The sequence below is a fragment of the Pelodiscus sinensis genome, chromosome 17 (assembly GCF_049634645.1).
Source record: "Pelodiscus sinensis isolate JC-2024 chromosome 17, ASM4963464v1, whole genome shotgun sequence".
NCBI classification, from domain to species: Eukaryota; Metazoa; Chordata; order Testudines; family Trionychidae; genus Pelodiscus; species Pelodiscus sinensis.
In genome coordinates, this window is record NC_134727.1 from 18,994,327 (window position 1) to 19,008,992 (window position 14,666).

At 43.5% G+C, this 14,666-nt stretch overlaps 2 protein-coding genes and 1 long non-coding RNA gene across 5 annotated transcripts in view; 2 read left to right on the forward strand and 1 right to left on the reverse strand.

Moving 5' to 3' along the window:
- CPEB4 (cytoplasmic polyadenylation element binding protein 4) overlaps nt 1–14,666 on the forward strand; it is a 243,726-nt gene that overhangs the window by 211,972 nt on the left and 17,088 nt on the right. Inside the window, exon 9 of one of the 3 annotated variants that reach the window (XM_075900272.1) lies at nt 8,231–8,453. The exons of the other annotated variants lie outside the window; for them this stretch is intronic. Within the exon in view, the coding sequence (XP_075756387.1) occupies nt 8,231–8,305 (75 nt within the window). The 3' untranslated portion in view covers nt 8,306–8,453. Of the gene's footprint in view, nt 1–8,230; nt 8,454–14,666 lie in introns of those variants that run through there. 3 annotated transcript variants of the gene reach the window in all.
- Nucleotides 9,405–11,435, reverse strand: LOC112544047 (uncharacterized). The gene is made up of 2 exons (XR_003087364.2): nt 11,113–11,435; nt 9,405–9,545 (listed from the first exon to the last, which is right to left on the reverse strand). It is a non-coding gene; the product is annotated as an uncharacterized LOC112544047 (long non-coding RNA).
- The window catches only part of NSG2 (neuronal vesicle trafficking associated 2), an 80,720-nt gene continuing 77,570 nt past the window's right edge, over nt 11,517–14,666 (forward strand). Inside the window, exon 1 of the mRNA XM_075900278.1 lies at nt 11,517–11,549. The gene's annotated coding sequence lies outside the window, so the exon portion shown is untranslated. The remainder of the gene's footprint in view (nt 11,550–14,666) is intronic.

Consider the following 14,666-nt stretch of genomic DNA (forward strand, 5'->3'; position numbering starts at 1 on the left):
AAAATAATCCCAACTATATATACAAAATGATGGCGACTAATTTAGCTGTAACCACTCAAGAGAGAGATCTTGAAGTCATCGTGAATAGTTCTCTGAAAACATCCACTCAATGTGCAGTATCAGTCAAAAAAGCAAACAATGTTAGGAATTATTAAAAAAGGAATAGAGAGTAAGACAGAATATCTGACTGCCTCTATGTAAATCCATGGCATGTCTGCATCTCGAATACTACGTACAGATGTGGTCACCTCATCTAAAAAAAAAAAAAGATTGGCATTGGAAAAGGTTCAGAGGAAGACAACAAAAATGATTAGGGGTTTGGAACAGGTGTCTTATGTGTAGAGATTAAAAAGACTGACTTTTCATCTTAGAAAAGAGGAGACTATAAGAGGATATGATAGAGGTCTATAAAATCATGACAAGTATGGAGAAAGTGAATAAGGAAAAGTTATGTACTTATTCCCATGACATAAGAACTAGGGGTCACCAAATGAAATTAATAGGTAGCAGTTTTAAAACAAACAAAAGGAAGTTTTTCTTCACTCAGAACTCAAGTCAACCTGTGGAACTCCTTGTCAGAGGAGGTTGTGAAGACCACAACTGTAACAGGGTTCAAAAAAGAACTAGATAAATTCATGGAGGTTAGGTCAATACCTATTAGGCAGGATGGGTAGAAATGGTCTCCCTAACCTATTTGTCAGAGGCTGGAAATGGATGACAGGAGAGGGATCACTTGATGATTACCTGTTCTGTTCACTCCCTCTGGGGCACCTGGCATTAGCCACTGTTGGAAGACAGGATACTGGACTAGATGGACTTCTGGTCTGATCCAGAGTGTTCACTCTTATGTACAACCCCCAGCATGGTGTTAAAAAGGTCAGTGCAGCATAGTGCTGCATGTAAAATTTAATTTTACTGCTTGTGAGGTCACTGAAGATCTCACTGCATTTTTTCCAAACAGTAATAAAACCTAGCACTCCAGCCTTCACAGATGTAAACTTTAAAAAGCATTGTTCTTACTTTGATAATTAGGAAATTAAAGCACCGAGAGATTAAATACTAATTTGTTCAATGTGTGTCAAAGTCTATCACAAAACGGGGAACAGAACTGTAGTCCCTATTCAGATTTCTGTTCTAATTACTGGACCACAGCTCCCTCCCTAAAACTATTAACTTGGGTGTCCTAGATCAGTGGTTTTCAATGACCAGGCTACAGACCCTGAGATCTATCTTACACAGTTAGAAAGGCAGCAAGCTTAGTATCAAAAAAGTTGATAAATACTGCCTTAGATGTATTCAGTTTTGGTGATCATTTTTTTTATCTAAATTCCCTGTAGTTTCACTTCACTTTAGTATTTTTCACTTCTCTTTCTTATGGGTGGGTTTGGCAGAATTTGATTTGGTTAATTATTTCAGTAGATAATATCAGTGTTTATTTTTAAGTATTTTCCTAATTTTTATTTCACAGTTCTGAAATTTTATGGAAGGCTGAACTGTTATTTAATGACAGCTACTGAGACTGAAAAAAAAAGTTAAAAGCACAAACTGTCAACATCATATGAAAAAATATACAAAGTACATCAAACTAAGTTTTCAAGCAGCATTTTTCTTTGCCTATCTGTACATTTACATTAGCAATGGAAATATGTCATATTGTGTGTGTACCAATAATCGAATGCTTCCAAGACTGCTCAGAAATTTCCAAATGAGAGATATTAAATGTCTTGTGAGGGGAAGGCTGAATTAAGGATGTCGAGGCGGGTAACTGGCTAATTGTGTAGTCAATAAAAATTGTATTGACTATACAATTAGTCGATAAGGGAAAGCACTCAGTGCTGGCTTGCTCTGGGTCGGGAGCTACCCGCGCTGCAGCTCTTCATTTTAAGTGTAATAGGAGCAGCCTCTATAATTGCCTGGGCCTGCTGCAGGCAGAGGCTGCTTTGTGGCAGCCTCACCTGGCCCGCCCCTCTGCTGTCATCTCTGATACAGGCATCACTGTAGAGACTGTGCTAAGGGAACCTGCTTTTAAGCTGACTTCCACCAGCACTGGCTCCTGCTCCTCCACCCACTTGCTGCTTCAGATACAGAAGCAGCAAAGGGGGGATGGGAAATGCGAGTAGTCGATTTGACTAATCACTTACATCCCTAGGGTGAATTCCAATTTTTTTTTTTAGTTCTGGGGTTGGTAACCTTTGATACATGGCCCATCAAAGGGCCACAAGACATTCCATTTAGGTTGACCGGCCACAGGAATGGCCCCCTGTAGCTTACAGTGGTTGCAGTTTGCCATTCCTGGCCAACATAAGCTGCAGGAAGCGCATCCCTGCAGCCAGCACCACTTCTAGCAACTCCTATTGGATGGGAGTGGGCTGCAGGAGGCCATGCCTGTGGATTGATGTCTTCTGGCCCTCTAGCATATTACCCTGATTAGCTGCATGCTGAAGGTTGCTGACCAATTATAGTCCAATGGCTTACTCATTCAATGGGAAATTTGCAACATGTCTTGGGGAGATTCAGGCATTTATGTACTAAATACACTTTGGTGTCTACTGTCCGTTCATTGCTTGTCATGTTCAACATCACTTAGTGGGAAAATATACCCTTATCTCCTTTCTGCCAGCTGCAAGTTCTGCCTTTTGTTTTGTTTCTTTCTCCATTCCCCGTCCCCCCATTGTCTTTTCCTTTTATTCCTATTGCTTTTTCTTTCCTGCAGCAACTCCTAAATTTGCCCCCTTGGATTCAATGGTGCCCTTTTTACTCCATTACATTACCAGCACTGAATCAGTGTCTTGCTAGGCTGAAGGCCTTGTCTACACATTTTGTAGCAGTGCAGCTACTTTGGTTGGAGGTATGTAGCCTCCCTCTCCAATACAGATGCAGTTACATTAGCATAAAGGTGCCTCATACTGGAATACTGTAGATCATTCCCTTTCCCTTCACATATGGAAATGCTATACCCAGTATACAACATAACTGCATCTACATTAGATGTCTATACTGGCATGTTTTGTTGCCAAAAACTTGAACTCAACTTTTATTGGGGGAAAGGGGAAAAACAATTTTGGTAACAACAAACTTCCACCTCTGTGCGAAACTTGTCTCTCCTGCCCCCCACCTTTATTGTTGACAAAGAGCTAGTGTGGATTGTTTTGTTGAGAGAACTGGTTTCTGCCTGCACTAGTATTTTTTGATCTCTGCTGCTCTGCAGGCATGCGCTTTTCAAAGCTCCAGGAACTATCTGACAGCTGAGTGAGCTGCTAGGTTTGGGGAACAAAAAGAAAATCATTGGAATGCTTCTGTTCTGCCCTGCACTAAGAACACAGTGGCAAGCAGATTGCTGCTGCAGGGAAAGAACTGGAGGGACTCCTGTGCTACTTTGACATTCCTTAGTACAGAGAGCTCACAGAGCTACAAGGGAATCTCAAGAGGCGCAGGGACCAACAGCACTGCACTGTGGGATGCTTACCCACATTGCTTTATCTATTGACAGGGTGCTAGCAATATGGCCATGAAATGTTGACAGTGGGAGGCAGAAAAACTGGTTTGACCAGTTTTCACTTTTGGCCACAAACCTTCCCAGTGTAGGCATAGCCTAGGAGTTTGTACTGCTTTATCTGGTATAGTAAATAGTACAACTTTTGCATGTAGAAAAAAAATGTCAATGTCATGACAAAATAAACCAGAAAAGGAAGGGGTGTGTACAAGTGTGTTGTCAACTCTCATTACCATGTCTCAGATTGACAACACTACATTGATTTACACTTGTTTCCAGTATGGAAGGCTTTCTTTACAACCCTGTGTGCTAGAAACTTATTTAAAAAAATGAAAGCTGAGATTCTCTAGAAACTTTGAATAACATTATTATATTGTGTATTATTGAAATACCTATGCAGTCTAGTCGATCATGCTAGGGTCTATATAAACATGCAGTTTTTGGTTCCAAAGATCTTATCTAAGACTAGAGACAACTGATACAGATACACAGAAGAGTACAGGAAAACAGATGAGACAATATTGGTTAGCATGGTAAGCAGTGGTCTCAGCACACTGGCAGCCTAACTTTTTCACTGTGATGCAAACAGGCCACTTAAACTCATCAAATAGGCTTGGTGATTGACGCCCATATTCTAAACAACTGCTACACTTAATTGGTGGGAATGAATAGATTTGTGTACATATGGGTTTGTAAAGTGCTCTGAGATCCTTCTGGATAAAATAATTTGTATAAAGACTATGTTAAAGGACTAAGCTGGTTAATTACAGTATTGACAAAGACCCACTGTAAGTCATGGTATTTTGCAAATGAGTATGTCATTGAACAAAAAGAATAACGCATCACAATATTTGATTTACCAAACTTGCTTTTTATATTTATTCTAGTAAATAATCTCTAGTATATTTACCACGTCCTAAGATATTTTATGACAGTAACTCTATTAAATTTTTTGAGAGTAGCTAAATAATGCAGTTGTGTATGTGCAAACTGTTGAGGAAGTAATTAGCAAGGTTTGACTATAGCTATTTTAGAAAAGAACATGCTTTCCATATACAAGCCTCCACAAATAGAATATTAAGATTTCATAGTTAAGCACTCTGATCAAGACTGCTTATTAAATACACTGAGCTAGAATTATATCAATGCAAAAATGGAGTAAATACTTAAATACTTTGTTCATGTCTTCTCAATTTGCAAAGAAATCTCACAGGAAAAAAGCATAAGCTTAAATTAATTTAAATACCTATCTGGCAAACAATGACATCTCCCCCACAGTTTTTTTCTCTCTCTGTGGGACAGATTATGGATACATTTGAGAGTTACACATGCCAGGAACAAAGTTTGTGATAAACTGTAATCAAACACAATGGATCAGTTGATTCATATACTGACTGATTTAAACTTCAGAAAAATGAACTATTAAACTCCTGAGTAAAAGACAGGCTCCATTTAGAATGACTGGCCAAAGAAGGTGCAGGCATGTGATCTAATTAACCAATATAAGGCATTTGTAAAGTCAATGAAATACAAATCTGGCTCTAAGAACTAAGTGCAGAAGAGCAGTTGACCTATACAGTATTTTGTAAGAGACTTAAAAATGAAGGAAGACAAAATGACATTGATAAAATAAATAAGATACCAAGGGAGCCACACATATCATAGAACACTAGAACTGGAAGGGACCTCGAGAGGTCATCAAGTACAGTCTAAGGATGTTAGGTACTAGACTAGTCGATTTCCCCCCTTCTATCTATCAGATAGAGGCAGCAAAGTGGGGGGAGGAGGAGGTACTTCAAAGCAGCAGTGCTGCATGGAGCCGGTACTCAGGCTCTGTGCAGCGCTGCCGCTTTGAAACGCCATGGCAGTGTTTCAAAGGGGCAGCACTGCACAACAGATCTTGGGCTCAGCTGTGCGGCGTTTCAAAGCAGCACCACAAGGAGCTGACCCCAGGATCAGCTGTGTGGTGTTGCCCCTCTGAAATGCCACCACCGTGTTTCAAAGCGGCAGTTTCGCATGGAGCCCAGGGTCAACTGGGGACTCCCCAGCTGATCCCGGGCTCTGTGTGGCATTTCCGCAGAACTTGGGATCAGCTGGGGAGTCCCCAGATGACCCTGGGTTCTGGGGAAATGCCGCATGGATCCCATAGTCAGCTGGGGAGTCACCAGCTGCCCCTGGGTTCTGTGTGGCATTTCAAAGCAGCAGCCCGGAGTCATCAGGGGACTCTGAGTCCAGCATGGCTGCAGAGTGCATGCATGTACTAAACAACTCTCCACACTGCTATGACTCCTGCAGAAAAAAAGATCATGAAGATGGCATTCCCCAGAAACATTTGTCAAATGGAAAAGAATTAGGTGGAAATTACATCACTGAAATTTTTGCTAAAAAATAGTGATCACAAAACATGAGAGTTTACACTGCTCCCAAATACAATAGAAGAAAGGTTTGCAAAAGCCTATGCTGTACTAGAAACTTAACAAGGGTACAGCAATGGACAAGAACTAAACATTAATATCAAAGCCCTTTGTGAAGGAGGAGGAAATATGAGACTTTAAAAACAGGTTAGATTTCAACTTCTAGAGATATTGGGCAGCATACTCCCATTTTGCATATGCAAAACTGTAAAAACTTTATTTGGCATCAATTTTGCCTGTAAGTAACAGCAGATGCAGGAGTGCGGGACTGAGACTTTTATCAAAATCACGTTTCCTTCTGGCAACATGTTGGTGGGAAGGATGGAAAGAACTTGTCACATGAAAGATATTCATTTGAATCAGTGAAAATGAAAGAACACCAATAAAGCAGAGATGCTGACCTTACATTCAAAATTCTTTTAATGTCATCCGCAGGAGGGATGTTGAATGCTAACTTGGAAACTGAACTCATAGGTAGAAATATATATCATTAAGTTTTCATAATAAGTGTAAAATAGTTCTACAATCAAAATGGGTGGTACTAACCCATGGGTTAGGAGAAATGCCTGCTTACATGGCTTGGGACCTACATAACTCAGAACCCGTCCCTCCTCATTATAAGAACATAAGAATGGCCGTACTGGGTCAGACCAAAGGTCCATCTAGCCCAGTAGCCTGTCTACCGACAGTGGCCAGCACCAGGTGCCCCAGAGAGGGTGGACCGAAGACAATGATCAAGCGATTTATCTCCTGCCATCTTTCTCCAGCCTCTGACAAAGAGAGGCCAGAGACATCATTTCTATCCCCGGCTAATAGCCTTTTATGGACCTAACCTCCATGAAATTATCTAGCTTCCCTTTAAACTCTGTTATAGTCCTACCCTTCACAGCCTCCTCTGGCAAGGAGTTCCACAGGCTGACTACATGCTGTGTGAAGAACTTTATTAGTTTTAAACCTTCTACCCATTAACTTCATTTGGTGTCCTCTAGTTCTTCTATTATGGGAACTAATAAATAACTTTTCTTTATTCATCCTCTCCACACCACTCGTGATTTTATATACCTCTATCATATCCCCCCTCAGTCTCTTCTTTTCTAAACTGAAGAGTCCCAGGCGCTTTAACCTCTCTTCATATGGGACCTGTTCCAAACCCCTAATCATTTTAGTTGCCCTTTTCTGAACCCTTTGCAAGGCCAAAATATCTTTTTGAGGTGAGGAGACTACATCTGTACACAGTATTCAAGATGTGGGCGTACCATAGTTTTATACAGAGGCAGTAAGATATTCTGGGTCTTATTTTCTATCCCTTTCTTAATAATTCCTAGCATCCTATTTGCCTTTTTGACCGCCGCTGCACACTGTGTGGAAGTTTTCAGACAACTATCCACGATAACTCCAAGATCTCTTTCCTGATTTGTCATAGCCAAATTAGCCCCCATCATACTGTACGTATAGTTGGGGTTATTTTTCCTGATGTGCATTACTTTACACTTATCCACATTAAATTTCATTTGCCATTTTGTTGCCCAATCACTCAGTTTGGTGAGAACTTTTTGGAATCCCTCAGTCTCCTTCTGTCTTGACTATCCTAAACAGTTTGGTATCATCTGCAATCTTTACCACTTCACTGCTTACCCCTTTCTTCAGGTCATGTATGAATAAGTTGAAAAGGATTGGTCCCAGGACTGACCCTTGGGGGACACCACTAGTTACCTCTCTCCGTTCTGAAAATTTACCATTTATTCCTACCCTTTGTTTCCTGTCTTTTAATCAGTTCTCAATCCAAGAAAGGACCTTCCCTCTTATCCCATGGCCATGAAATTTACACAAGAGCCTTTGGTGAGGGACCTTATCAAAGGCTTTCTGAAAATCTAAGTATACTATATCTACTGGATCCCCCTTGTCTGCATGTTTGTTAACTCCTTCAAAGAACTCTAATAGATTAGTAAGACAGGATTTCCCTTTACAGAAACCATGTTGACTTTTGTCCATTTACGTTCTTCTACATGGTTCACAATTTTATTCTTTACTATTGTTTTGACTAATTTGCCCGATACTGAAGTTAGACTTACCGGTCTATAATTGCCAGGATCGCCTCTAGAGCCCTTTTTAAATATTAGTGTCACATTGTCTACCTTCCAGTCATTAGGCACGGAAGCCAATTTAAAGGATAGGTTATAAACCACAGATAATAGTTCAGCAATTTCCCATTTGAGTTCTTTTAGAACCCTTGGATGAATGCCATTTGGTCCTGGAGATTTGTTAACATTAAGTTTTTCTATTTGTTCCAAACCTCCTCTAATGACACTTCAATCCGGGACAGTTCCTCAGATTCATCACCCGCAAAGGACGGTGCAGATTTGGGAATCTCCCCGATGTCCTCAGCCGTGAAGACTAAAGCAAAGAAATCATTTAGTTTCTCCGCAATGGCTTTATCGTCCTTGATTGCTCCTTTTATATCTCCATCGTCTAGGGGACCCACAGGTTTTTTAGCAGGCTTTCTGCTTCTAATGTACTTAAAAAACATTTTGTTATTTCTCTGAGAGTTTTTGGCTAGCTGTTACTCAAAATCTTTTTTTGCTTTTCTTATTACATTTTTACACTTAAATAGGAACATAAACATTGTCAAATCATCTCACTAAATATAAATATATCTCACTATAAATTATCATCTGATGATTTTAGAATTGCATTCTGAGATTGGAGCATTCTTGGGGGAGCTGCCCTCAAATCTAGAACTGACAGAATTTGTTTGTTAATCCACCAGGAACTTTATTAGCCCTACCTGTCATTTCTTTGACATGACTGGGAAACAGGGATGCAAAGAGTAGTTGAATAGTCAACTACCTGATAAGCCTAAGCTTATGGGGTAGTCAAGTCAACTACTCTCATTCCACCCCCCCTTGCTGCCTCTATGTCAGAGGCAGCAAGGGGTTAAAGAGCAGGAGTCTGTGCTGCTTCCCCACAGCACTGTCTCTGCAGTGCAAGGGAGAGGGGCACAAGGAAGGTGCAACAGGGAATTCAGTGCAAGCGGGGACTGAAGCAGTCCCTGCTCACGCCAGGTTCTGCGCTGTACCTCCCCCCCCCCATTCACTAATTGAGCAATCAATGGAAATTCCATCAACTACTCAATCAGCTCATCGAAATTTGACATCCTTACTGAGAAGGTATATTATTTTCAAGAGATAGTGGTTCAGATGATATTTGCACTGCATGTACATACTCTAATTTGTATTGTATCTGTAGGCCACAAGAACTGCATTTATCGGGGGAAAATAAATATTATTTCTGGCAAACTATCAGCCTGCTGCTTCTTTTTCATGCACATGTTCAAAATGCCCTTTATCTAAAATAGCCTGAAAATCCTGGTTACCTTGGGGAAGGATTCATTGTCTTTAATTATTTCATCCCCTGGTTCCCACAGCAACGCTGATGTAATTTAAATGGTGTTTTACATGGGTAAGGCTGCCATCTTGTGGAATACTTTTTACCAACACTTTCCTTTCAACCCATTGTTTATTTTGACAGTCCAGATGCTATTAAAATGGCTTTTTAAACTTAGAAATCATAGGCCTCATCCAAAATCCACTGAAGTTGATGGAATGAGTATCTTTACCCTCACTGGGCCTTGAATCAAGCTGCAAGAAAAACAAATACATTTTCAACAAAGATGCGAACTGGATGGGCCATTATATTCAACATCCAAATGACATCAAAAGCTAACTATGGGACATTTAGGCTATGTCTCCACTGGCAGGTTCTTGCGCAATATCTTGCGCAAGGATTCTTGTACAAGAACTCTTGCACAAGAACACGTTAACATGGCCATATGCTTTTGTGCAAGAGCATCCATGGCAGTGTGGACGCTCTCTTGCGCAAGAATGCTCTGATGGCCATTTTAGCCATAGGGCTTTCTTGTGCAAGAAAACCCTGCCTCAGGACCACACTGCCATCTTGCGCAAGACCTCTTGCGCAAGAGAGTTTACACTTGTTAGAAAAGAGCATAGCTCTTGCACAAGAAGTCCCTTTCTACCACGCTTTACTGTAAATCTTCTTGCGCAAGAGCGGGTGGGCAGTGTGGATGGGCCTACTCCAGCATCCAAAGCCGTGTCTGTCCACTGGAAGCCCAGGCCCAGCACTGGGGCTGGGAGCCGGTTGCAGCTGTCCCAGTGCAGGGCTGGGGGCCTAGGATGTCGCTTAGTCAGTTAACCTGTTAACTGATTAACAGGGATTTTACACCTCTAGATTATTCTGATGAATTTTAACATTCTATAAAAGCTTTATGACTAAAAAAAACCATAAAAAAACCCACCAAAAAAAACCACACCTTAGCTGATACTGTTATAAATCAAAATATATATATAAATCAGTATGTCTCCAGGTAGAGGTAATATAAGAATCAAACTTGATGTGATAATCTTTGAACAAAGTCTTAAATAATATGGAACAGACTCCACCTTGCAGAATGTGATTCCAGCAGGGTGGGCAATATTTTGGCAAGCGAGTAAATTATGACTAGATTTTCCATCAACGGCAACATCATGGCAATGATGCATGAGTGGATTTTGTTGCTGCTGCTTTGTCAAGTTTCCGTGGCAGTTTTGAAATACTGCCTGTCCTGCTTTCTTCCTTTAGTCACAGTGATTCAACAGGGACCTGTCATTACAGGCTAACAAACCACTTACGGTTAAGAAAATGGTTAACTGTCTTGTGACTCCGCAAGCCATTGCACAAAACTTGGAGTCCTGTATACGGACTGGTCAGTTGACTGTCCAGCTCCCTACCCCACCCCCTCCGGTGGCACAATACAGACCAGGTCCTACTGCCAGCTGCTGCAGTAGGCAGAGCTGAGAGATCTGGATCAGCCTAGGAGGCAGCTTCAGAGCCTCAGGCTGCTTACAGCATGGCTACCCTACCTCTGCCCCCACCCATGTGAATGGGCTCTCTCATTTGTAAAGGGCTCCCCAGGATTGCATCTTTCCCCTCTGAATGGGACACTACCCCTCCTAGTCTCACTGCTTCCCCCCCCCCCCCCCCCATCAAATCCCCAGTGGGCTCTCCCAAGCGAGTCGCTCCTTCCCCAGCCCAGTGGTGTCTCCCACCCAGGGCTGCTCTCCCAATCCCGCTAACGGTCTCGCGCGCTCCCGTCCCCGAGCCTCGTGCGAGACCGAAGCGCGCCCGCGCCTATCCCATCCCTCAGGCTACCGCGAGGATGAAGCCCCGCTCTGGCCGGGCGCGCATGCAGATCGTTTACGTGAACAGCTTCGGCAGCCACCGCTGCGGCCCCGTGATCCAATATGGCGGCAGCCCCCGTGGCCATCGGCGACGGGAAGCGGAAGCCCGTGCTTCCGGTGCCGTGGAGAGAAGTGTGCCCCCCATTTCCGGTTTGAGCCGGAGGCGGGGGTCGGGGGCCGTTGCTCCTGAGGAAGGTCGTGGAAGCTGCTGGTTCCCAGCCCCACCAGGCAACGGTCCTGAGGGAGCTGGGTCGCGTGACCAGGGACCGAGCCGGGGTGGCCAGTCAGGGGGAGCCCCCAGTCCCAGGGAGAGCGGGTCGGGGCTGCGGTACCCACCGAGCAGAGCTGGCGGCAGCGCGCAGGCCCCCGGCAGCCCTGCCCTCGCACCCGCAGCCAGTCTGCGATACGGTACGCGCCACACGGCAGCCGGGACGGGCCGAGCCTGAGGCACGGTCCCCTAGGAGCCCAGCACTGGGGTGACCGAGGCGCCGCTCCTAGTCACGTGGCGTGGGAGGGTCGTCGTCTCAGCCCGCCTGGCTCTCTGGTTGAGCCGGGAGGCAGCGCCCCCATCCCCGGCGTGGCTGGAGGCAGCGCCCTTCCACGGCCACCGAGGGACCCTGCTCCCCGAACAACAAATCTTGGGAGTTGCTCACATTCTAGTCAAGTGACTGGAAAGTGACAAATCCCACGCGGCTTTGCCTCCGACTCCCTGCACTAGTGAATGGCAGAGGCGCCCTCCAGGGTGAAGGCAGCTTTGTCCTCCCCCTGTTCAGCCTTCCACACGCCTCACCTAGCGGAAATGTCACTAGAATCCATCCCTAGCAGGTGGAGTGGTCTGTCTACAGCTCCCACATCTCTTCCTTTCTTTGAGAGACCCCCGAGGGAATAGTGCCGCTCCAGTACTAACGCTCACAGCCGTGCATGTCTGTGTTATTTTTCTTTGTGTCTAGACCCAAATGAAATGGCTTGGAAATAGGTGTCCATGTATTTGCTTGTTTACAAAAATAGCATTTTTTTTAACTTTCAGAAACTTTTCCTTGTTGTTGCTAAAAAAAAAAAAAAAAAAAAAAGCTCAGTTTTGCCACAGAAAATAAAATTGGATGAAAACTGAGAATTTGTCACAAATCTCAAGATGGGAGTCTGGGCCTTCAGGGATGTTCTGGGGAGAACAGGCAGGCTGTTTCTTAATTTCACGGAACTGTTAACCCTAGGAACTTTTATAATGTTCTTGTAAACATTATTTTTAAAAATTAAGGATGATAGAACCAGATTATCCACTATTTTGTATTGCAGAAATAAGGACAACAGTTCTACCAATTTATTATCTAGTCTGTTATTTGCTATCACTTTTATCACCATGCAAGAGCAGTTGTTAGAATTTGTGAGAGAGCTCAAATTAGGTTGATTACAAAGGTGAAGTCTTCATTGAATATATTTGTTATGGGTCTGCCAAAATGGTTTTAGCACTAATAGTGAGATACCTGACTTAAATAGTAGTTCTGATTACCATCTTTGCATTACCTCAAACAGGATTTTAGTGGATACTATCAAGAAAATTGGAACTAGAAACCAGTGCTATGCCACTTGAATGCCTAATGTCTGCACTTTCAATTGTTATAGAGTATTCTCTATCTTAAATAATTTCAGATATCAGATACTAATAATTGTAATGGAAGAAAAAATAAGATGATAATCAGAATTATTTAATATGAAGGTCTGATAGCTCAGCCTGCTGGTGCCAAAGATGAATGCTGTTTAACTTGGAAGGATGGAGACTCCCCACCAGTTTGGTATAGTCAAACTCTTTATTTTTAATTTTTCTTTTAGGTGGTCTGCAGACAAATCAGGCTGATAAGTTTGGATTTCCTTTCCCTTCTAAAGTAGTTAATAAAGTAATAAAAAGGAAAAAGAAAAAGGTATAAAAATGTGGGACATAAACTAAAATGAACAAGAGTTTGCATTTTAGAAGATAAATTGCTTGCACTGTATGTGTGTGTAAAAGTGGGTGTGAGATGCAAAAGGATTGAAACAATACTATAATATAGGGGTTTCAATCTCCTGACCTGTGGACTGTCCCTGGCCAGAGCAATTGTTCATTCAGCCCAGGAATGGGCTGGAAGAAAGAAAGGCTGTCTGTTAACATTCTCCAAGCCCTGCCCCTTCCTGCCACCATCCTGCCTTCTCCCTCCTAGCCACTCTGTCCCCTGAGGATGCAGCCTGGCATGGGGTGATAACAGCACTTGGTCTCTCCCCTATTACTCACTCTCTGTGGCAGAAGTAGCTGTGGGGAAGTGGGGTGCACTTGGCAGACACTCACACCACTTCCCTGTGGTTCCTTATGTTGCAGGAAATGCAGGGGGGGCTGAAGGCTGCTGCTACTGTGCACCTGATGATCCCCAAAGTTGCAACCTCAGAAACTGGGATCCATGGGCGAAGGGAGCGGGGCAGTGGTGAGAAGGGGATGGACTTAGGGAATGGTAACAGATATCCCTCTACCAGCCTGACTCATGGGCTGGATTGTGCAGTTGCTGCAACTGGAGATGGTCTATAGGCCATGAGTTTGAGACCCCTGCTCTACTGTGATAGGAAACTTCACCTATAGGAATGAAAAATAGCGCTATCCTCACTAGAGATTTAATAGTGTAGTCGATTAACCGATAAGCAAAAGCTCTCCCCCTCTCCCTGCCAGTAAATTTTTCAGCAGCCTGACTCAGTCCTGGCTTGCGGCGGGTCTGGGACCTACCCCTGCTGCGGCTCTGCATTTAAAGTGTTTTAAGAGCTGAGCGGGCAGGCAACCCAGCTCAGTACTGGCTAGGTTTGGGACCTACGTCTGTTTCAGCTCTGCATTTCAAGTGCATTAAGAGCCAGCCAGGCGGGCAGTCCAGCTCAGTTCCGACTCGCACCAGGTCCAGGAGCTCAGATGCCCTCTAGACGGGGACTGCTGCTACCCCGGGCTGCTGCCTCTTTCTCAGAAGCAGCAGCACAAGGTGACAGGCAGCTGGTCCGTGAGGGGAGCTGGCTTTTAAACTGGCTCCCCTCACAGACCAGCTCCCACCTGGCACCTAACACTGCTGCGTGTGATACAGTGGTTGCCAGCCCTGCTCCTAGGGACTATAGAATAGTCAACTAACCGATAAAATTTCATGAGGTTACTCAACTATTCAATTAACCAATATTTTAACATCCCTAATCTTCACTAGGAATGTTAAATTTAGTTTAATCAACTAATCAAATAGTTGATGGAATTTTCATCGACTAGTTGATTAATCGATAAGCAGGGAAGCCACAGCAGGGTTAGCTCCTATCCCTGTGCACTAACCTCGCTGCAGCTTTGCCTTTTAAATGTATTAAGAGCCAACAGGTTCTTAATGGCTGTCTCTACACTGGGCCACTTATTCCGGAAAATCAGCCGCTTTTCCGGAATAAGCTGCGAGCTGTCTACACTGGCCCTTGAATTTCCGGAATAGCAACGATGCTCTACTGTACAAAATCAGCCGCTATTCCGGAAAAACTATTCTGCTCCTG